The sequence below is a fragment of the Myotis yumanensis genome, unplaced genomic scaffold (assembly GCF_028538775.1).
Source record: "Myotis yumanensis isolate MYYU_CA2020_CCGP unplaced genomic scaffold, mMyoYum1.0.hap1 SCAF_7, whole genome shotgun sequence".
NCBI lineage: Eukaryota > Metazoa > Chordata > Mammalia > Chiroptera > Vespertilionidae > Myotis > Myotis yumanensis.
The window spans coordinates 84,616,523-84,640,286 of record NW_027223758.1 but is presented as its reverse complement, the minus strand read 5'-3'; the positions used below and the strand labels follow the sequence as shown (position 1 = coordinate 84,640,286).

Below are 23,764 nucleotides of genomic sequence, written 5' to 3'. Positions count from 1 at the left end.
AGAGGAAGGGAGAGAGATAGAGAGTTAGAAACATCGATGAAAGAGAAACATCCATCAGCTGCCTCCTGCACATCTCCCAGTGGGGATGTGCCCGCAACCCAGGTACATGCCCTTGACCAGAATCGAACCTGGGACCCTTCAGTCCGCAGGCCGACGCTCTATCCACTGAGCCAAACCGGTTTCGGCTGTTTTTTTTTGTTTTTAAATATATAGTTTTATTCATTTCAGAGAGGAAGAGAATGGGAGAGATAGAAACATCAATAATGAGAGAGAATCATCAATCAGCTGCCTCACTCACAGCCCCCACTGGGGACTGAGCCGCAACCGGGCATGTGCCCTGACCGTGACCTCCTGGTTCATAGGTCGATGCTCAACCACTGAGCCACATAGGCTGGGCTCCATACAGTTTTTGAGATTAAATAAAATAATAAATGTAAAGTTTTAGCACAATGTCTAGTATATTTTTAAACAACTATTATTTTATTATGTATAATTAAACCACTCATGACTTTTTACTCACACATTTTTTCATTTTATCTTTTGATAAAATGTACTAATAGAATATTGGTACTAGTTAAGAAGAAAAGATTACAGAATTGGAGCAAAGTACATTGAGATAAGCTTGCTCCAAAGATGTAAATGACAAGTAACTGCTATATCATTATACAAGGCAAAAGTACAACACTGTGTAGGGATAGGTTCAATTATGATATAGTTTACCTACATTTCAATGTGTTACAGATCTAAGCTATAAGGCATTTCTTAAACTAATAAAATGACAATCAACGCTAGGAAGGCAGGCATGTCAAAGGACACTAAGTCAATCTCAGATAGAAGCTCTTTATTATCCATGAATTGGCCTTAAGAATATATATGCCTTGCCCTGTCTGAGTAGCCAGTTGGTTAGAGCGTCATCCTGACATGCCAAGATTATGTGCGGGTTGGATCCCCAGTCAGGGCACATATAAGAAACAACCAATGAATGCATTAATAAGTGGAACAACAAATTGATGCCCCCCCCACCCCCCCAAAAAAAACAATTAAAAATTACTTTTTTTTTTAAGTAGTAAAAAAAAAATGTGCCTTTTTCTGGGGAGAGGATCCATAGATTTCTATTAGATTGCTAAGAGGATTATGACCACCAAAGGGTTAACGAATTTTGTTCAAATATCAGATGTTCTAACAATTTAATTAGAATAGTCTGAGTTCCAATTAAAAACCTAGTCTTAGAGGGGTCAAGTACAATATTATTTGCATGATTATCTGATCTCTTAAGAGTCTGGAAATCGAGGAAGGAGTAAGTCTGATGCCAACACAGACACTATGATCTGAATACAAAGCAAGAGTCTTTATAAAAGACGAAAGTTTTAGACTGGAGGATTTCTGTTGAGAACATACTGTAAGATCCCCAACTAGTACAATTTGGATAGTCGAGTGAGATATAAATTTTTAAAAATTGATGTTTTAAAAATCAAACTAAAAATATCATTATAACAACATCGTTTTGCTTCTCCAAGTTTTAAATACCTTACCTTATATAATAAACCAAACTTGTCAACCATCCAAATTTTCTTTTGTGCCTCTTCTTCTGGGAGGCCACTTTCTACCATAGCCATAACTATAAGATTTGCAATTCCAAGAGCAGCCTGTCAAACAGAACAAAAATTTAAAAAGTAAACATAAGAATATGATGCAATGCTTGAATTATAATGTTTTGTTATGAGGAATATTTGGTTTATTCTTCCCTTACAAATCACACACAAGCTGATTCTTTGTAATATTCTCTAAGCATATTTTAAATTATCTACTTTACAACAGAAATTTTAAATTACAAAGATCTTATCTATCTCAAAATTATAAGCTCATTATGTCCCATTTTCCAATTCTAAAGATGAGTGTTGGTTTTAAATTCAAAACAGCTTATAGAAACTTACCTCTCCTGCTCCAAGAAATAAGATTTTGTGTTCTGAGAGTGATTTACCAACAACTTTTTGTGCTGCAAGAAGACCTGCGAGAGCTACTGAAGCTGTCCCTACAAGAAAAATAAAGATTTTTAAAAATAAAAAAGTGGTCACATAAAAGGGTTTAAGAAATAGAAATTAAAATCCTGAAGTTCTCTTTTTGCTTTACCTTGAATATCATCATTGAAGGTACAGTATTTTTCTCGATATTTTCTCAAGAACCTGAATGCATTATGATTTCCAAAGTCTTCAAACTGAATAAGTGTGTTCCGTCCATACCTAAAAAAGAGCAAAACCCATAATGGTTGTGTTGAAAAGCCACTACTAAACAGCTTTCCTGTCTAATATTCCTTACGATAGCATTACAAAATATGTTGTTAGTTCATTTAATGCCATGTTGCAATTTTCAGAGTCTGTGAAAGACTAGACTCAAAATGTAGAAATCTATCTCTCATTCAGAAAATTTACAGGGTGCTTCAAATGAATGTAGTACCAGGGTGAGCCTATGGAATATCAATCTGCATAAACTATTTCCAAGTGCCTATAAGGGTGCCCAGTACATAAATGCACCAAATAACTTCTTAAAAAAAGAGAGATTTTGTTTCTGAATCTCAAAGGTATAATATTAGCTATGTATACTCATTACATTAACAGTTAAACAGCAACACAGGAAGTATATACATAAAAGGTTAAAAAATAATCGAGAAGATTAAATGAAATAACAAATGTAAAGTTTTAGCAAAATGTCTGCTATATTTTAAACAACTGTTATTTTAAATTATGTATAATAGAGGCACTCAAGATTCGGAGGCTATTATAGCATGAGTTCATGAGCATTCAGAAAAAGACGTCAATCATCTTGGTGAGATGGGGTAATAAGGGAAGGTTTACAAAGGAGGTGGGACTTTATTTGGGCCCTGAAAGAAGAACAGAAAGTCAAAAGGTAGGAAGAAAAGCAAGATATATTTTGGTGACTCTAAATTTTCAACAGTCTGACTTTATATGAAAAGATAAGGGAGAAATTGGTTAAGGTGAGTTGGGCCGGATAAAGGAGGATCTTGCATGGCAATTAGGGAATGGGGACTTCATTCTGTATCTGGTGCAGAATCAATGAAGGCTTCAGGGAAGGAAAGAATTCATGTACAACTCCCTTTAGGAATGATGCACCTGCCATTAATGTGCCGCACAGATTGGTGTGGGGAGAAAGGAGAAAGCCAGGAGACGCAGCTAGGAGGCTGCTCTAGCACGAGGACCAAAAGATCGGAAGCAGAAGCCATAGGAAGTAAAAAGGACGATTATGAGACATTAGAATAAACAAACAGAACTTGATGAGGAGGCGAATTGGGAAGTAAGGAGGAAGTCTGTTAAAATACCAAGGCAACCTGGATCACTAAGAAGCTACCATTTGATTGTCTAAGATAGAAAAGTAGGGAAGATGGCAATTTCTAGGATAATGAAAAGTTTAGTTTTTTTAGATGTGTCAACTTTGACTGAAAAATTTTTAATTTTTAAATATCTTCTATGTACCAGTAATTTAAAAGGCAGGGCAAGGGCAGGGCTAGGTCATAAATGTAAAGAATTTGGACTTTGTCATAAAAGTAAAGAGTTCAGACTTTACCCTATGTCAATAGAAAACCAATTAGAGATTTCAAGCAAAAGAATGACATAATGATGTACAAGTTTTAAAAAAATTTAATCTGGTGGTAACGTGGAGAAGAGCTGGAAAGGAGAGAAATTGGAAAATGGTTTAGAAAAATCCAGAAGAGAGATGAGAATCTGCAGAAAGACTGTAGCAATGGGAGAGAGGAGATCTATTTCTGAGGCATTTGAGTGGTACCACCAACTGGATTTGAGGATTGGAGAAGGAGAAGAGTCAAAGATAACACCAAGTTTAAAGGTTTGGCAATAGAGTGAAGGTTACTGCCATTAATAGAGACTGAATACACAGAAGATAATGAGCAGTTTGGAATGGGAAGGAGTTGATTTGCACATGAATATGAAAGAGCAACAGAATGGCTGGTGGAGAATTCCAGGTGTTAGAAATACAGGCCTCAGAGGGAGGTGGGACTGCATAGATGGGTTTTCATGGGGGGAGGAGTCACATGCATAAAGGTTATAGCTTACGATGTACTCATTCACATGTAATAAAAATGAGCAAGAACCAATGAAGATAACTAAAGAAAGAAAAAGGTGGGTGAAAGACCAAGTTAGGAAAATCTTGGTAGTCAAGAGAAGAGGGAATTTTGAGGATTGCAAAACCTGGTGAGATGCTGCAGACAGATGGAAAGAGAAGAGGACCAAATGGTTGGGAATTTAAAACATGAAAGCGGCACAAGAGTCTCACCAGAATGGGGAAATGAGCGTGATGCCAAGGGCTGAAAGAACTGGATAGTGAGGTTCTGACAGGAGCAGTGAGTACAGACTTCCCTCAAGATGTCAGACAACTTGCCCTGGCCAATGTTGCTAAGTGGTTAGAGTACCGGCCTGCACAACGAAGGGTCACGGGTTCGATTCCCAGTCAAGGGGTCATACCTGGATTGTAGGTTCAATCCCAGGCCCCAGTTGGCCGTGTGTGAGTCTCTCTCACACCGATGTTTCTCTCTCCCCCATCTCTTTTCCCCTCCCTCCCTCTCTTCCACTCTCTAAAAATTAATGGAAAAATATTCTCAAGTGAGGATTAACAACAACAACAAAATATATTGGACAACTCAGGGAAAGCAAGGCAGAGTGGGTAGGTTATCACCATGTATCAGCACATCTGATCTGCAGGAAAGAACCAAAGTTCTCAAAATTTAATCTCCTACCTACTTTTATAAGAGGTGAACAAAACAAAACAAAACTGTGATTTTTTTCTTTAATTAAAGATGCTTTTATATACTCAAACGTAAAAAATACCTGTCAGTAATGGCCTTCATAAACTCATCGATTAGATCATCATAACGTTGTGATCGATCTCGTTTCTGATATAAGCCCATGTAAAATGGATCTTTTAACAGTGCCTATAAAATAGACCAAATGTAAAAATAAAATTACTTTGTTACATAACCAGTTTAAACATATTTTTAAAACAATAATCACAAAATAATTAATATAGTTTTTTAAACCTTACTGCCCTGCCCTACTTCAAGATACTTTTAATAGGCTAATTTACTAGTATTTGCATAGATATTAAAAGCGGAGTTTGAGACAAAGACTAACATCTAATCACAAAATTTCCCTTCTTATATTATCTTCAAAAGAGGAACGTAACAAAAGTATTTTTTAATATGGAAGGAGGGTCAGAGGGGGGAAATGGTTTTACTCACTGGGTTATCAGTCCCTACATCAATGCACACAGGCAGGCACTTGTCAGGCCGTATCCCTGCACAAGCTGTATACAAGCAAAGTTTTCCTACTGGAATTCCCATTCCATAGACGCCCAGATCGCCAAGACCCAGAATTCTCTCGCCATCAGTCACCACAACAGCCTTAATTATAAAAAATAATAATAATTAATTAAAAGTGGTAAAAAAAAGAAAGGTACATTACAGAAAAGCATTTTAAAAAAAGTTCTTGATATTTGTACACTCACTTTAAAAAATAAAATTGCTTCTTAACTATCTTCCAAAGTAAACCAACCAAGCATACTTAAAATTCTAGTATTTCTAGAATGTAGACGTCAAAAAGAGCACTAACTAGATTTGACTTCCTAGCTTTAGTTTAGGAACATAATGCTTCTGCCTGGAGGATCAACCAAATGCCTCACAAAGACTAAACAGGGAAAGAGAACAAACTTCTGGTAAAGAGATTAACCATAACAGAAAAATTAGAGTTTAGAAATAAGCAACATGCTACTCCAATAAAATAATCTAGACCAAACAAGAAAAACCTTAGCCATGATGAAAGAGAAAAAGATCTAGAGTAAAAAATATACCTACCTACAAGATTTTAAGATAATATAGTGAATTTAATGATCTGACCAAATTTTCTTTAGATCATTAGAACTAATGATTATTCATCAAAGGTTATTTTGGTGAAGAAAAGGTACTAAAGGCAAGTAAGATTATTGCATGTAGTAAATACTAAAACCTAACAGAAGATCTAAGTCATTAGATTTTATTATTTTATGAAAGGCAGCCAGATTGATCAACACATTTGCTAAATTTGAAACTTTAAGAGTTTTATATTTGCTTAAGGATCTAAATCTACCTTAGATTTAGAAGAAAAAAGGCATAATGAATCCTCCCCACTACTCACCAAATAAAAGTTTCATGTTATTTTCATAATATGGCATTATTACGTGGTTAATATTAAATAAAATAGGAAACATTAATACTAATTGAAATAGAAAAGAAATAAAGAGAAGGCAGGAGACCAGTGGTATCGACAGTGAGCAAGCTCACCTTGTATACCAGCTCCAATTTCTTTCCCAAAGGCTGAGTTTACACCAGTTACCCATTTTGTAGCTATTACTATCATGATCTCCTCAGAGCACTAAATCTGCATGTATATAAGTGCAAAATAAATCAGAGCAACAATGAAAAACTGTTCTTGGAAATTTAGAGGTAAGTTACAAGGAAAGAAATAACATTGTGAAAAGGAAGGTTGTGCTATTAGTACCTTAACATGATTTTCTGGCCAGTTATCCACAATTGATCTAACATGACCTCTGTCTGAGATTGAAATAAATAATCCCCTGCAACAGAACAAAAACACCTTTGCATTTCACAACAGTTTTTTGTTTTTTTCTAAGTCTTTGTTCATAACTGGAATATTTATGTATTTTAATAAAACATCAAGACACAGTATAATTTCCAAGCAGAATTAGCTAAATCACACTGGTTTATTTTCAAACATTTTCAACTACATCTTCAAACATCTTCAAACTGTAATTACATTGCTCACATAGTAGTTGCCACAAAGATTATTATTAAATGATGTGATCATTTTACACAAGAAGAAATGCATCCACATATCATTTTCAAATAAACCCAATATACCTCCAGTAAAAAGCAATTTAAAAATAAACCACCAATTCAGAAGAGCATAATATACTACTGCTAAAACTCACTGAACTGAAAAAATTGAAATATGAAGAACAGGAAGGAAGAGAAGAAAAGTACAGTAGTTTCATATAAAAGACATTACCTTGAGGCATTAGGAAAAAGTGAAATTATTTTAAACACACAGTATACTGCTATCCAACTGAGATAATGAATCCAGACTTCAAAAAAGGAAGAGGGGAGGGAAGGGGCGAAGAGGAGGGGATGGGAAGGAAAGGAAGGAAACCAAAACCAAAACACAGGTTCTAGAAAACTGGGCAGGCAGAGATGAGGTCCAACAGGTATCAAGTGACCTTAAACCAGTGGTTCTCAACCTTCTGGCCCTTTAAATACAGTTCCTCATGTTGTGACCCAACCATAAAATTATTTTTGTTGCTACTTCATAACTGTAATGTTGCTACTGTTATGAATCGTAATGTAAATATCTGATATGCAGGATGGTCTTAGGCGACCCCTGTGAAAGGGTCGTTCGACCGCCAAAGGGGTCACGACCCACAGGTTGAGAACCGCTGCCTTAAACTGCTTCTTATAACTAACTTTCTCATTGGTATCTTAACTTTGGCTTTACTATCCTAGCTCAAATCAGTTTAGTTCAAGCGTTTCTCAACCATAACTGCATAATAGAATCATTTGATGAGCTTTTTAAAAATGCCCCAGGAATTCTGATTTAACTGGCTTGGAGTTTAGATCAGATTTACTGACCATCCTTTATGTAAAAAGCAAACAAAAAACCACCGCAGCAGTACACCACATAAATGACACAGTATCTGCCCTCATCCAGAAGCCATGTTCCTTATGTTTCACATCAGCTCTCATCTCTGGTGCTCATTAGAATCACACCAGGAGCTTTTATGAAACACCAACACTTGGGTCCAACTCTAGACTAAATGAATCAGGATCTCCACAAGGGGAGCCCAAGAATCAGTATTTTTTATGTTTCCCTTTGTTCTTTAATCTGGATTGAGAACCACTGTTCTACATGAAAAAGAAACTATAAAAGAGCTGAAAAGCTGGGTAATATCACAGAAATGTTTCAGACCCACTAACTGATGGCAGCACACAGAACAGTGTTCTCAAAGAGTCTTCCAGTGATACCTGACCACCACCACCCATGATGCTCATTAAATTCACACTTCCAGACCTTTCTCTTTGTCTTCAGACTCTTGGGAATTAAAAGGAGAAGAGTTGGCAGGGATCAACATTTCAAGTGAGTCCCACAGGTGTGTCATGCACATGAATGCTGAAAGCCACTAGACTAGATGAGGGGAGATTGAAGAGAAATGCTATCACATTTTGTTTGAATTTCTACATTTGTGTCAATATGCAAGTAAGACATGAGAAACATACAAGGATTGAGGAAAATAATAGGTAGAAGAACAAGACAAGAAAACTCAAATTAAGTAAAAATAGCATTTATATAATGCTTAGAAGTTTACAAACAACTGGCAGTCACACCAGTTTCCTCATCTGACCTTCTCAGCAGCTCTCTGGTAGGTACTGGTATCACTATTTTATGATGAGAAAACAGATTGAGAGGGATAAGGTCACTTATTCAAAGACCTGAGTCAAGACCCATTCCAGTCTTTTTCCACTTAAAATAACTGGAAGTGCTGGAACTATGTGAAATTAAAACTTTATAACACCCATAAAAACAACAAATGACAAAAATGAATGCTGACAAAAAAATGAGAATCAATTTTTTAATTTGGCCAGATTGTCAAAAACATTAATGATAATTCTGGAGAATCTGCTACCATGAAAAAAAAAAAAAAGAGCACCTTTTCTTTTGGTACGAAAATGCACAGTTCTTCTAACAATAATAATTTAAAGAAAGTTAAGAAAGAATGATACTATTTCTACAAAAATGAAAGAAACGAATGTGTTGGGTTTTTACTAATCCCTTTTTGTCCAAATTAAGCTTTTGTGAGGTGAGAAATGTGGATGAGATAAGACTGCAACAAATAAAACAGAAATGTAACAAGTGTCACGGAGTGATATTTCTCCTACATAATAATCATTTTCAAATATATATATTTAAAAATAAGCCTTACTTAGGTCTTCTAAAGATGTGTCCATATTGGGAGCAGGCAAGACCAACTGTTGGTGTATATACAATTGGCAACAGATTTTCGATATCATCTTGCAGTATTCTATAAAACAACTTTTCATTTCTTTCTTGTATTCCCATTATATAGATGTATCTGAAATTAAGCACAGTAAATAATATCTACATCAGCCAGTAATACATTCCAAGTTTTGTCCTCTGAAAGGTAAATGTAACCATCTAAAATAGAGGGCCAATTCCCTCCCAGAAAGCAAATCCCTAAATTATCATTATTTAACACCCAGGAGTAAAAATCAACAAAAATTAAATAGGCTTAAGCTCCAAAAATAGTTATCAAGACCTCTAACTACTTCTCACCCTTCATAATGAATTTACTTCAGTTCCTCAATGCATCACAACTCTTACCTTGGAGTTGCTACTTACGGGGAACCCTTTGCCTGGAAAACCCTATACTCATGCACAGTCCTATACTCATGCTCTCCGAAAGCAGCTCAGGGTGGAAGGCTCTCTCGGTTCCTTTTCTGCCTCTTCCCAATCCCCATGACACATATAGTCACATTAGGTTTCCTGTTTTTAGGTCCCAAAACAACCTACTTTTCTTCTGTAACTCACTCCACTTTCTGTCTCCCCTCCAGCCTATATGAGATAATGAGTTAGGGACTATCACCTTATAAACTTCCACAATTCCAGGAACTAGCAAAGTATGTGGAATATAACTGATGTGCTAATTTTCAGTGAATAAATAGGCAGGACAGATTTCATTTAGAAGAGGAAAAATTGCCCTAACCGGTTTGGCTCAGTGGATAGAGCATCGGCCTGCGGACTCAAGGGTCCCAGGTTCGATTCTGGTCAAGGGCATGTATCTTGGTTGCGGGCACATCCCCAGTGGGGAGTGTGCAGGAGGCAGCTGATCGATGTTTCTCTCTCATCGATGTTTCTAACTCTCTATCCCTCTCTCCCTTCCTCTCTGTAAAAAAATCAATAAAATATATTTTAAAAAATAAGAAAAATAAACATGCTCTTTCTCTCTCTCTCTCTTGAGCAAGCCCATGCCTTTCCCCACCCTCTTCTTTCCCAGGGCAAGCTCTCTCTCTTTGGAGTACACCCACCCCCTCTCCTCTTCTTCCCCCAGGCATATTCTCTCTGCCTTTCCTTTTCCTAAGCTCCAAGGGCCCATTTTTCGTTTCTGTAAATCCTTTTTGAGCCCACGCAGCCCAGCTGGCTCACCTTTTTTTTTTTTTTTTTTTTTAACCTCTGTGACTTTCTAAATAAACTTTCTCTTATAATTTGAGTTCCTTGCAGACAAGGCAAAGAAAAAAAAAAGAAGAGGAGTAATATTTTCGATATAGTTACCATGGGCAGAAATAATACCAATAGGTAGATATTAAAGGGAAGGAGATTTCTTCTCAACACAGGGAAGAAAACAAATAATTGGGCTATAATGACTGAATAGCTTTATGAAATAAAAGGCAGAAATGTTGCCCGTCTGGCGTGGTTCAGACATAAACACAACTATCTACTGATGAGCTCCTAGAAGGAAGGGTTGTGCATTATTGTAGAGGACATACATTTCGTTTGCCTCAGCCAGGTTCAGTTACTCCTCTTTTTCACTCCCTAAAGTGTCCTGGATTGAATATTACCAACTTTATATCCTCAGTGGCCAGTAGAGTGGCACACACAAAGTAGATGATCAATAAAAGTTATTGAACAGACTGGATAAAAATTAGATGATAGCTTTGCTTCTAATATTCCATTCGAACTTGAAATGCTCTGTGATTCTGAGCATAAAAAACTGATTTCTGCTACTTTTTAAAAAAGGATATTTCATTGGGGGTTATTTATTTTTTATTAAATTTATTGGGGTGACATTGGTTAACATAAACATATAGGTTTCAGGTGTGGGTTTCTATGTTACAAGATTTGTATATTGCACCGTGTGCCCACCACCCAAAATCAAATCTTCTCCTGCCACCATATATTAGGATCCCCTTCTCCCTAAATTTTACAATAGGGAAAACAAGTGAAGCATTCACTGCAATGAAAAATACATTATCATTATAAAAATAACAGGAATGGACTACAACACAAACTTCATTATGAGACTGTATGTTTCTCATGCCATAATAACCACAATACTCCCAATTTTTTTGGTCATAACATCAATAAAAACTAAACATCTAAGCAATTCTTACTTTTCCAAAGGGCAATTTAATTTTTTCACATTTCTATGGAATCGTAAGGCTTGAATATCTTGTGTCTCTATTTTGGGAGGTAGAAGTCCTTGAAGACCAAGCATTTGTCGTTCTCGTAATGTAAATGCCATTCCCTAAAAAAAAGGAGTAAAAAAATATTAAAAATTATTACTTACTGAGGTAGCAGTAGTGATGTCCCAGAATATATAATTTAAACATATATATATATATATTTTTTAAATAAGTGAGATATTTTTGCCCAGATTGTCAAAAATGTGTAAGATTGGTCATATCTAGTATTGGAGACGGTGTGATAAAACAGTTACTCTCACATACATGCTGGAAATGTAAACTCATTTAGGCTTTTGGGAAGACAATTATAAAGTAATCTTAACATTTTAAATACACATACTCTACAATAATGCAATTCTACTTCTGGACAGCCATCCTAGATAAATATTCATACATAAAGAGGCATATACAAAGAGATTTGTTCTAGCACTATTTCAAGCTCTCTTGTCTATTACAAACTAAAACACCATCAATTATGGAACAGTTAGGGAACCCATGGTATTTCGATATCATGAAATACCATCACACTTAAATGTATATCTCTGTGTGTCATAGAAAGATCTCCCAGACACGCAGTTAAGAGGAAAAAAAAAAGGCAAGTCGAACATCAAAACACACTTACTGTAAACTGTAATGTTTAGAAAACCCCCATAAAGTACATACACACAGATGCATCATACATTAGAAATGAAATCAATAAAATATGGTTTGAAAGAACATAAAACAAGCTGGTAAGATAGGCTACCCCAACTAGAAAGGAGTGAGGCTGAGTAGAAGGAGGAAGAAAGAAATGATACTTAAGAAAAAAATTAACCCATGTTCTAAGAAAATCTTTTGCAATTTCTGGAATTCAGGTATGGGTTAAATTCTTTGAATCAAAGTGATGCCAGTGAAAACGCCAGACTAAGGACTTCCAAAAATCATTTCCTCCATAAAAAGCAATAAGAACACTGGCCAACTGATCAGAATAAACTTTTTCAGAATTGTAGAAATAAACCAAAGACTTTAACAATAGGGAGCATTTATTCAAGAAAAACTGCTGAATTTCATCAAGAATAGCAAGCTTTGTGCCTTTTTAACTTGCCTCATTCACTCTCTCCTCACCAACTCCACAGCAGCCTTGGAAATAGCAATCACCGTCTGGCCAGTGTGGCTCAGTGGTTGAGCACCGACCCAGGAACCAAGAGGTCACCAGCTGGACTCCCAATCAGGGCTCATGCCCCGGTTGCAGGCTCCATCCCCAGCAGGGGGTGTGCAGGAGGCAGCCGATCAATGATGTTTCTCATCGATGTTTCTATCTCTCTCCCTTCCCCTCTCTCTAAAAATCAATAAAAACATATATATTTTTAAAAGAAATAATCTTTAAAAAAAGAAAATAGCAATCACTGTGTAATAATCACTTTGAAAACTAGAGCCTGACAGCCACTGGAGAGGGTGGAAGGGGTTAGAGATTCTTCTAAAACTCCAGGGCTCTGTCATTCTTTGACCTGTTGGATGGTTCCCTGGAAGAACCCTTTTGCAAGACTGTCTTTATTTGACTTGATTTGGAGCTCACCCAGAGTGAATAGCCTTTTCCTCAGAAGAGCTTGTTAAAAACAATAAGAGGCAATTATATAACATGGCAACTCCCTACCTTGGGGAGTAACAAATGAAGCAAACAACAGACTAACCAAAAAGTGGAAAAGGAAAAGCTGAGGAGCTAGATGTCTATGGAGGAGCTTTGAAAACCTTGGACTTATTCCTGAGAATCTAGAAGTCATGTGCATGAACTGTTTTCATACCCAGCAAAGACTTAAGAAGGCTCTAAACTCCACCTCTGGCTAACCTTGAGGCTCTGCATACACAGAAAGTGAGGGCTGAGACATAGTTGTAAACTACTTGGCTAAGTACTGAAGCCAATGTCCCAACATGTACACAGAGCCACTTGGCAAATAATGGAAGACTTATTGAGAATGTCAGTAAAGAGACAAAAAATATAAAAAAGGAACTAAACAGAAATTCTGGAGTTGAAAGTACAATAACTGAAATTTAAAAATTCACTAGAGGGCCCAGCCGGTATGGCTCAGTGGTTGAGCATCGACCTCTGAACCAGGTGGTCATGGTTAGATTTCCAGTCAGGGCACATGCCCAGGTTGCGGCTCGATCCCCAGTAGGGGGCACACAGGAGGCAGCCGATCAATGATTCTCTCTCATATTGATTGGTTTTTTATCTCTCTCTTCTCTCCCTTCCTCTCTGAAATCAATAAAAAATATATTTTTTAATTCACTAGAGGGGCTAGATTCTAACAGATGAAAGAATCAACAAATTTTAAGATAGATCTGAGATTATCCAGTCTGAGAAAAAACACACACAATGATTAAATACGAACAAAGCCTCAGAGACCTGTGGGATACTATCAAGAGCACTAACATTTGAAAAACACGAGTCCCAGAAAGCCAGGGGAGAAAAAGAATATCTAAGAAATAATGGGCTAAAAACTTTTCAAATCTGATCAGAAACATTAACCCCCACACCCAAGAAGTGCAACATCTCCAATGAGAAAAAAATTCAGAGATCTACACCTAGACACATCAAACTGTCAAAAGACAAACACAAAAGGAGAAAATTGAAAGCAGAAAAGACTCAATAGGCAAACAGGAAATTCCTAGGAAGAGAAACAGCTAGTTTCTTTTTTTTTCTTTATTAAGGTGTTACATATGTGTCCTTATCCCCCCATTGCCTGCCCCCCTACTCATGCCCTCACCCCACTGGTGTCTGTGTCCTTTGGTTAGGCTTATATGCATGCATACAAGCTAGTTTCTTACCAGAAATTATGACAGCCATAAGGCAGTGGGCAGACCTGTTCAAAGTGCTGGAAAATGGCCTGTAAAACTGCAAACTACAGTTTTCAAAGCAATTTTAAGAGGATCATGGCAAAATAAAAAAAGGTGATATATTAGCATGGTAAAATATGATTTTCCTTTTTTTATTTGTCATAACATTATTTGTGTAAATAGTAAGAATCACAAGAAATATTTAGTTTTTCTCAGAGAACTAGCTTGGGAAATTAAAAACAAACAAAAATCCTCAAAACTGAGAACCATAAAACCAGAGCTCCAGAAACAAATTAGGAAGTGAAAACTTCCCACAGGAAAAGATGAAGAGTTCAATTTCAAAAAAATAATAGGAAGGTCAGTCAAATGAGCACGGGGAGAGAAGGAGAAATCCAACCGTACACTTGTACAGCCCTTTAAATGTTTCAAAATGCTATTATTACTACATTATTTAGGTGAGAAAACTGAAACTTAGGTTTAAATGACTTTCCTAAGTTTCTTGGCTAGTAAATGGCAGAGCTCAAATTAGCATCTAGTCTGCACCATAAAGATGTCCAATCCTTTAAAGTAGAAGGACTTCTAAAAAATATTAAAAATTTCATATTCAAATTCATACAAAAAGAAAATAAGCAGTGGTTGCCAGAGCTAAGGAGGGAAGGGGGGAGTGGGGGAGAGACTGCTTAATGTGTACTGGGTTTCCATTTCGGTAGTAAAAAGTTTTGGAAATTGATAGTGGCAACATATGCACAATACTGAATGTACTTAATGTCACTGAATTGCATATTTTTAAATCATGTTCAATTTACCATAATAAAAAAGTTTTATAGAAATAATAACAGGTATACCTTAAGTAGACAGTGATTGCAGATATACATTTGGTGGAGGGGGGCAAAAAAGGGAGAAAACAGGGGACATCTGTAATACTCTCAACAACAATATAATAATAAAAAGGATTAAGAATTCAGTATTAAAACAATCCCATTTACCATCGCACCAAAAAAATTAAGCTACCTAGGAATAAACTTAACTAAAGAGGTAAAAGACCTCTACTCAGAAAACTAGAGGATGTTGAAAAAAGAGATAGAGGAAGACATAAACAGATGGAAGAACATACCGTGTTCATGGATTGGTAGAATCAACATCATTAAAATGTCCATACTACCCAAAGCAATCTATAAATTCAACACACTTCCCATTAAAATACCAATGGCATACTTCACAGATCTAGAACAAACTCTCCAAAAATTCATCTGGAATAAAAAAAGACCCCGAATAGCTGCAGCAATCCTGAGAAAGAACAAAGTTGGTGGGATCTCAATACCAGATATCAAGCTGTATTACAAAGCCACTGTTCTCAAAACTGCCTGGTACTGGCACAAGAACAGACGTACAGATCAATGCAATAGAATAGAGAGCTCAGAAATCGGCCCGAACCAATATGCTCAATTAATATTTGACAAAGGAGGCAAGAACATACAATGGAGCCAAGATAGTCTCTTCAATAAATGGTGTTGGGAAAATTGGACAGATATATGCAAGAAAATGAAACTAGACCACCAACTTACACCGTACACAAAAATAAACTCAAAATGGATAAAGGACTTAAATGTACGACAGGAAACCATAAAAATTCTAGAAGAATCCAAAGGCAACAAAATCTCAGATATATGCCGAAGCAATTTCTTCACTGATACAGCTCCTAGGGCACTTGAAACTAAAGAGAAAATGAACAAATGGGACTACATCAAAATAAAAAGCTTCTGCACAGCAAAAGAAACCATCAACAAAACAACAAGAAAACCCACTGCATGGGAAAACATATTTGCCAATGTCATATCTGATAAGGGCCTAATCTCCAAAATTTATAGGGAACTCATACAACTTAACAAAAGGAAGATAAACAATCCAATCAAAAAATGGGCAAAGGACCTAAATAGACACCTTTCAAAAGAGGACATTCAGAAAGCCAAGAGGCATATGAAAACATGCTCAAAGTCACTATTCATCCGAGAGATGCAAATCAAAACAACAATGAGGTACCATCTCACACCTGTCAGGCTGGCTATCATCAACAAATCAACAAACGACAAGTGCTGGAGAGGATGTGGAGAAAAAGGAACACTCGTACACTGCTGGTGGGAATGCAGACTGGTGCAGCCACTATGGAAGACAGTATGGAGTTTCCTCAAAAAACTAAAAATGGAACTCCCATTTGACCCTCTGATCCCACTTCTAGGAATATATCCCAAGAAACCAGAAACACCAATCAGAAAGGATATATGCACCCATATGTTCATAGCAGCACAATTCACCATAGCTAAGATCTGGAAACAGCCTAAGTGCCCATCAGTAGATGAATGGATTAGAAAACTGTGGTACATCTACACGATGGAATACTATGCTGCTGTAAAAAAGAAGGAACTCTTACCATTTGCAACGGCATGGATGGAACTGGAGAACATTATGCTAAGTGAAATAAGCCAGTCAATGAAGGAAAAATACCACATGATCTCACTCATTCATGGATAATAGAGACCATTATAAACTTTTGAACAATAATAGATACAGAGGCAGAGCTGCCTCAAACTGATTGTCAAACTGCAGCAGGAAGGCCGGGGAGGGTTGGGGGGCAGGAGGGAGGGGGGTAAGAGATCAACCGAAGGACTTGTATGCATGCATATAAGCATAACCAATGGACATAAGACACTGGGGGGTAGGGGAGGCCAGGGGATTGTCAAAGGCGGGGAAAAAAAAAAGGACACATATGTAATACCCTTTGTAATACTTTAAGCAATTAAAAAAATATATATATAAAAAAGAAAAAAAGAAAAGAAAGAATTCAGTATTGCCTTTAATTACTAGCTTATTAATCACAGCAGCAACATACTCTTAAAACAGTACTTATAAACATTTAAAAAGTCATTTAGTCTACAAGGTTTGACGCACGAACCTGCCTTCTTTAGGTGGTTAAGTCCCCAAGGAGCTCATGACCCTCAAAATGGGAATCACTAGTCTATGTTCCTCCTTAAATATACAACCACAACAAAAAACTCTTCCTGATGCTTAAGAGATTTCCAGAAGTGGTCCTTCACTGAGGTAACCGTATAGATGCTATTCCACCGCAGAGGTTTCAGAAGGCCAGAGTATTAGAATTTCTTTTCTTTATAGAGGTACTGTAATGCATTTAGACTATCTTCCTCCTTAAAATTCATTCCCTGCAACATACTTTATAAATTTCTTAAAACCCCCACAAAGTAGGTTTATATAGTTTCTATAATAAAAGAAAACCAACGTATTTATCAAATGTTTACTATGCCCATGGAGTTATAAAAGATATGAAGAAATTTTGAATGGTCCCTGCTCAAAGAAGAACCTGGAATATAGTTAAAAAATACAAAGTCATGAAAATGTAAATACTATCAATTATTTCAACAGCAGCTTATGACATGAAAAGAAGCACAAAGCCAACATCCAGATGACGTGCCACAGAAGAGGAAGATAGGCACTGCTACAGGGTTTAGAGAAGGGAGCAGTTATCCCAGTCTACGGGGTGTGCAAAGGCTCTACAGAGCTGGATTCTCAATGAGTTGCATCTTGAAGAGCAAGTAAGATGTGTGGAGAGGCGGCAGAAACAAGAGAGGATTAGAATATGCCTCATTAAGCTTCATTTACTTCACTAACTGCTTGCTCAATTTTCATTCTAGCCAGGTACCAAAAATGCAGAGATAAAGTGCTCTGTGTGACCCTTAGTCAAATTTCCCTTTGTAGACCCCAAACCCCTCAAAACATATACTATCCAATTATTGTCCCCCCAACCCATAAGAGAAAACATATGGGACTGGCAAATTTCTTACTGTTGTTTTAAAATAAACCACACCTTAATACGAATGCACCATTCTCAAAAGGTAAATTTCATATACTGTAATAAACCTATGTATCCTCTTGCAAGCTTCCTGTAAAAAATCTCATTCCAGAATTATTTACTTACTATTTCATTTACTTACAATTGTTCCTGAAATATGGAGAGGGAATGCCCACTGAACCCAGCATGGATAAGGAATAAAGTCACAACTAGATCTCAATATTGCCCATCATCTCTTCCCCAAGAATGTAAAGAGAGTGAGATGTCTCTGTCTTTTGAAGCAAGAGTGTGATTAATGGGCACAATCACTTGCTTGTAATGATTTGTGTGCAAAAAGCTATGCGAAGGTGGGGCAGATGCTACATAAAATTTCATTTTACAATTCTGACCCCATCTTACAAGGACCCAACTGATTGGTCCAGGATGAGTGCTTGATCTAAATTGGGTAAATCTAAATATCCCACATCAAAAGTCCTGGCCAGACTGCTATTCTGTGGGTTTTTCTGAGCTAGGACTAGGAAATAGTCAGTCTTTCCTGGTGGTAGAAGTTGTGAGTTGAGAGATATAAAGCAGCCATGATTCTTGCCATATGGAGAAACATGAAAAGTTCATGCAGAAAAAGCAAATACCTCCGAATAGTTTTATTGTAAAGCTACAAAATAGAAAAGTTTCACTTTATCAGTCTAAAATATATAAATCAAACTGTCATTGGGACAAGAGAAAATGTACGTCACTAGTCACGTTACTAACCTTGTTTGTTCTTGGGTTCAACATGAGGGGCTTGCCTTTCTCTTTTGTGTGTACATACCGGCATGCCAGAGAACAAGGAGTGGCAACTACTCTTAACCGGGACAACATCTTTTCTTTCACCTGAGAAAAACAAAGCAAATACAGTCAGACTTCAGTTCTCAGACATCTCCCATCTCAAATAATTCAGTTCTCGACCAATTTGTTCATGGAAAAAAATGTCTCAGTTGTCAAACAAAACTTCGGTTCTCAACTTAATAACCTGTAATAACCTTTAATATTCCTGCTGATAAGTCACGCATCACGCCGGTGACAAAGGAGATAATTCAAGAATATGAATCAGTTTACCGCTAAACCTTGGCATTGTTAGCATCTCAGGGAATTGTGCTGTGAATATTTTCTAATGGAGAAAATGATTCGGTTTTCAAACAAATTGCTTCTCAAGCAGCATTCTGGAACGAATTAAGTTTGAGAACTGAGGTTCCACTATACACCGTGGCTGAGACATATTATAGAACTGCATGTACATCAGGCTTCAGTTTTCAAAAACAGATTTAGAAAGCTTAACTTTATCCGTGTGAAAAATATTTTTCAAAATACATTTATGTTTCTATAGACTGTAATGGTTGCAAAAGAGTAACATTATAGTAAGCCAAGACTTACTTTTCCTGACAATACTCTTAAATCCTTGGATAATCATCATTGCTACGCTTAGGTATCTATTATAGTGTGCTAAACATTTGCCCGTCTTCTAATCCACACAAGTGTATGGCAAGGTATGTATCTCCCATTTATGAGAGAAAGGAATTGAGAGGTTAAGAAACAAGGTAGCACTGGCCAGGTGGCTCAGTTGGTTGCAGCATCATCTGTATACAAAATGGTTGTTAGATTCCTGGTCAGAGCACATACCTAGGTTGCGGGTTTGATCCCCAGTTGGGGCACGTACAGGAGGTAACCAATTGAGGTTTCTTTCTCACATTGATTCTTTCTCTTTCTTTTTCTTTCTTTCTTTCTTTCTTTCTTTCTTTCTTTCTTTCTTTCTTTCTTTCTTTCTTTCTTTCTTTCTTTCTTCTCTCTTCTTTCTCTCTCTCTCTCTCTCTCTCTCTCTCTCTCTCTCTCTCTCTCTCTCATCAATAAAAATACATCCTCAGGTGAGAATTAAAAATGAACTTTTTTTAAAAAAGGAAAGAAACAAGGTCACATCTAGTAAACAGTGAAGTGAGTTCCATGTGGGAGTTTAGCTTGAAGGTAAAAAGTAAATAATAGGAAAACCTGGACTATACACATTCAGGGGAAGAGAAGCGATCCAGATTCTTACCTCGACTTAGAATTTTAACCTACTGTAGCTAATGTTTAAATGTAATGAACTAATTTTTTTGTTCTTAGAAAAACTGTTATTTAATACTAAAAATTCATTCAAATTGGATTTTTGTCTTTTCACATCCATCCCAAACATGGGAATTTTTCAAAGTGCAAAACTGTACATAATACATTAAACTTTAAATATTTAATGATGGGAATATAATAGATTCTTCTGCATATCAATTCTGCCACCAAAAATCATTTTGCAATTCCTATTTATTATTTTAATCATTAGAAATCACTGCAATTGTCATGCAATTTATTTTTTAATGGAATTTCTATTTGCTGAGAAATCTGTGGTCTGTATATGGGAATGTAGCAAAATCATTTACACACTGGGATTTTTTAAAGTTAATTTTTAGGTGAAATTCACATAATATAAAAATAACCATTTTGAAGTGAACGATTCAAAGGGATCTAGAAAATCTATAAGGTTGTGCAACCACCACCTCTATCTAGTTCCAAAACATTTTCGTCAATCATTCCAGAAGGAAACACATAGCCATTTACGCAGTTTTCCCCCCTCCTCCAGTGCCTGCAACACCAATCTGCTTTCTGTCTTCATGGACTTAACTATTCTGCATACTTCACATAAATGTGGTACCTAAATAAGGCCACAAAAACAAGAAATCATAAGCACATCAAGAATCACAAGAAACAGGGATGGGGGTGAGGTTTAAGGGTACAAACTTGCAACAAGTAGCAAGTAAGTCATAGAGATCTAGCACAGAGTATAGTGAATATAGCAATAATATTGTAGTACAATCGTCAAACTTGCTGAGACTACAATTTAATTATGCCAACCACCAAAATGAAATGATTATTATGCAATGACAGAGGAGCTAATTATTGCTACAATGGCAATCATATTATATGTAAGTGTATTAAATTAACATGTACACCATAAATGTACAGTGTTATATGTCAAATATATTTCATGAGACATAACTGCTTTTCTTAAAAAAATGTTAATGTCATGAAGGACATGTTAAAAAAACAAAAATTCAACAGAGTAAATTTGAAGACTCTAATTGACTTTATTAAATGATTCACCAATCAGGCAGCATCCCACCCAGCAAACAGAAAAGATCTCTGAGGAGCTGTGGGAAGCACAAAGTTTCTAAAGGCTAGAAGGGGGTGGGACAAGCAAGTCACCTTCCTGTGGGGAAAGGGCAGGGAGTCTATCATGCAGATCACTTCAGTAGTGCTAATCAGGAAATGCCATATTGATTGGTTAAAGGCCACAAACCTGGGAGAGATGGAAACTACAATAAAATCCTGATTTGCTGTTCAGGGACAAGTGACTCTATTTTGTGTCTGTTTGTTTGTTTATTTATTTATTTAAACAATTTCGCCCATTTTGCTCAGAGTCTCAGCCTGAGAGATGTGATTAAAACTTAAGGCATTTGCACACTCTCAGCGACCACTATTCTGTAGTTCTCACAGCTTTTACTGATCCTCTGTGTGATTTTTTTTCTTCTGATTCTCTTTGGTATTCGCAGATCATGACTTCAGGTTCATTTTTGTTTGTTTGTTTGTTTTGTTTTTGTTTCTGTTTTATTCTTCAATGGATTCCCATTAGTCAGATTTATTCCAATGGATACAGATCAAGATCTCAAACAAGGCCCACAAAAACCTTTTGTGACCTAGCTCTGACCTACATCTCTAGCCTTATATAGTAACATAATTGGATGCCATATTATCATTGTTTCAGTTCCTTTACTTAATCTTCAAACCAGCCAAAGGCCTTTTCATGTCTTTTATTTGCAGGGAACACCCCTTAACCCTCTCCTCTTCCTCTCCACCCACCTAATCTTTAAATCTTGCTTCTGCTTTCACTTCTCCAGGACACCTTACCTAACCGCCTACTTTAAATTTTCATAGAAAACTATTTTATTATAAATAATTATACTTTTTATATTTTGTATCATTACTTAATATCTGGCTTTAAAATTAGACTACACTTCATAAAGATAGGAATTTGTCTATTTTTGTTTTTCAGTACATCCCTTGCTTTTCTTTTTTTTTTCAGGTTCATTTTTAAGTTGGTTATTCTCTTCATTTCTTTTTTGATGTTCCAGGCTTAGGAAGATCATCTGCTTGGTGGTGAGCCACTGAGAACATGCATTTAAAGCCTTTGAGAGACTACAGTGTGCTAGGATGATTACTATGATTACTGGGAGCAAGATAATTCCACTGTCTGGAGTGCACTTGGGAGCCAGTCATAGCCAGATATTTGAGGAGAGGAGAAGTCAGGATCCAGTCCAGGTTACAGTATATGACAAAACCTCAAAGACAATCAATAGGACTAGAAACTAGTATCTACAAAGGTACCAACATTATTTTTTTCTCCACAATTCTTTTTTTTTTTAAAACCAAAGATCATCACAGTAAAACTAATTTGTTTGCATTAAACTTGGCTTCATTCGTTAATATAAGTGCAGCAAAAATAGAGACTGATCATATCATCTCTTTCTAACACTGCTTTCTGGACCCTTTCATGAGGAATCTCAGATTAAACTCTCAAAGCCAATGACTGGCCATCAGATTGGACCTGCAATACCATTTCAGTCAAAGCCTTGGTAATACAGCTATTCTTTTGGACTTCAAGTAAATGTTGATGCTCAGAACTAGTTTTCTTGAATTTTTTGGTGACTTGAGACTTTTAAAAAAATGTTATTGTTGAAAGTATTACAGAGGCAACCAATGCATGGATCTCTCTTACATCAATGTTTCTCTTCCCCCCATCCCCCATTCTCTCTCTCTCTCTCTCTCTCTCTCTCTCTCAAAAATAAATAAATAAATAAATAAATAAATGAATGAAAAAAATATCCTCGGGTGAGGTTAAAAAATGCTACTAATAATAAGGGAAAGTAGAATACATATTTTCAGTTATAGAAGGTAAATATGGAAATGCATATATAGGGAATCATGAGGAAAGTTGTAAGTAGGTGAAAAGAAATCTTTTTTTTTTTTTAAATATATTTTATTGATTTTTTACAGAGAGGAAGGGAGAGAGATAGAGAGTTAGAAACATCGATGAGAGAAAAACATCGATCAGCTGCCTCCTGCACATCCCACACTGGGGATGTGCCCGCAACCCAGGTACATGCCCTTGGCCGGAACCGAACCTGGGACCCCTCAGTCCGCAGGCCAACGCTCTATCCACTGAGCCAAACCGGTTTCGGCAAAATCTTTTTTTTTTTTTTTTTTTTTTAAAAAGCCTTGACCAGCCAGGGTTGATTTCAGAGAGGAAGGAAGAGGGAGAGAGAGATAGAAACATCCATGATGAGAGGGAATCATGGATTGGCTGCCTCCTGCAAGTCCCCCATTGTGGGGAGGGATTGAGCCCACAACCCAGGCATGTGCCCTTGACCTGAATCGAACCTGGAACCTTTCAGTTCACAGGCCGATGCTCTATCCACTGAGCCAAACCAGCTAGGGCTGTGAAAAGAAATCTTGAGAAAGAAAATTTTGTGTATGATCAAGCTGGAATGTATTATAAGCTTTAATATCAACTGTGTACTTACATAAAATTAAAACTCAATGTTATTTCATCTGCTAAAAAGACAAAGTCTTCCTGTACAACTAGTATGTTATTGCTATCATCAGAACTTCGATTGCTTAGGTAAACCAAGTCTTAATAT

At 36.6% G+C, this 23,764-nt stretch overlaps 1 protein-coding gene across 1 annotated transcript in view; it reads right to left on the bottom strand.

Moving 5' to 3' along the window:
- The window catches only part of ME2 (malic enzyme 2), a 50,767-nt gene that overhangs the window by 16,784 nt on the left and 10,219 nt on the right, over positions 1-23,764 (bottom strand). Inside the window, exons 2-10 of the mRNA XM_070421164.1 lie at positions 18,759-18,878; positions 11,261-11,394; positions 9,055-9,204; positions 6,561-6,636; positions 5,267-5,428; positions 4,857-4,960; positions 2,131-2,240; positions 1,935-2,032; positions 1,533-1,646 (exon numbers count right to left, since the gene is read on the bottom strand). Of these exons, the coding sequence (XP_070277265.1) occupies positions 1,533-1,646; positions 1,935-2,032; positions 2,131-2,240; positions 4,857-4,960; positions 5,267-5,428; positions 6,561-6,636; positions 9,055-9,204; positions 11,261-11,394; positions 18,759-18,866 (1,056 nt within the window). The 5' untranslated portion in view covers positions 18,867-18,878. The remainder of the gene's footprint in view (positions 1-1,532; positions 1,647-1,934; positions 2,033-2,130; positions 2,241-4,856; positions 4,961-5,266; positions 5,429-6,560; positions 6,637-9,054; positions 9,205-11,260; positions 11,395-18,758; positions 18,879-23,764) is intronic.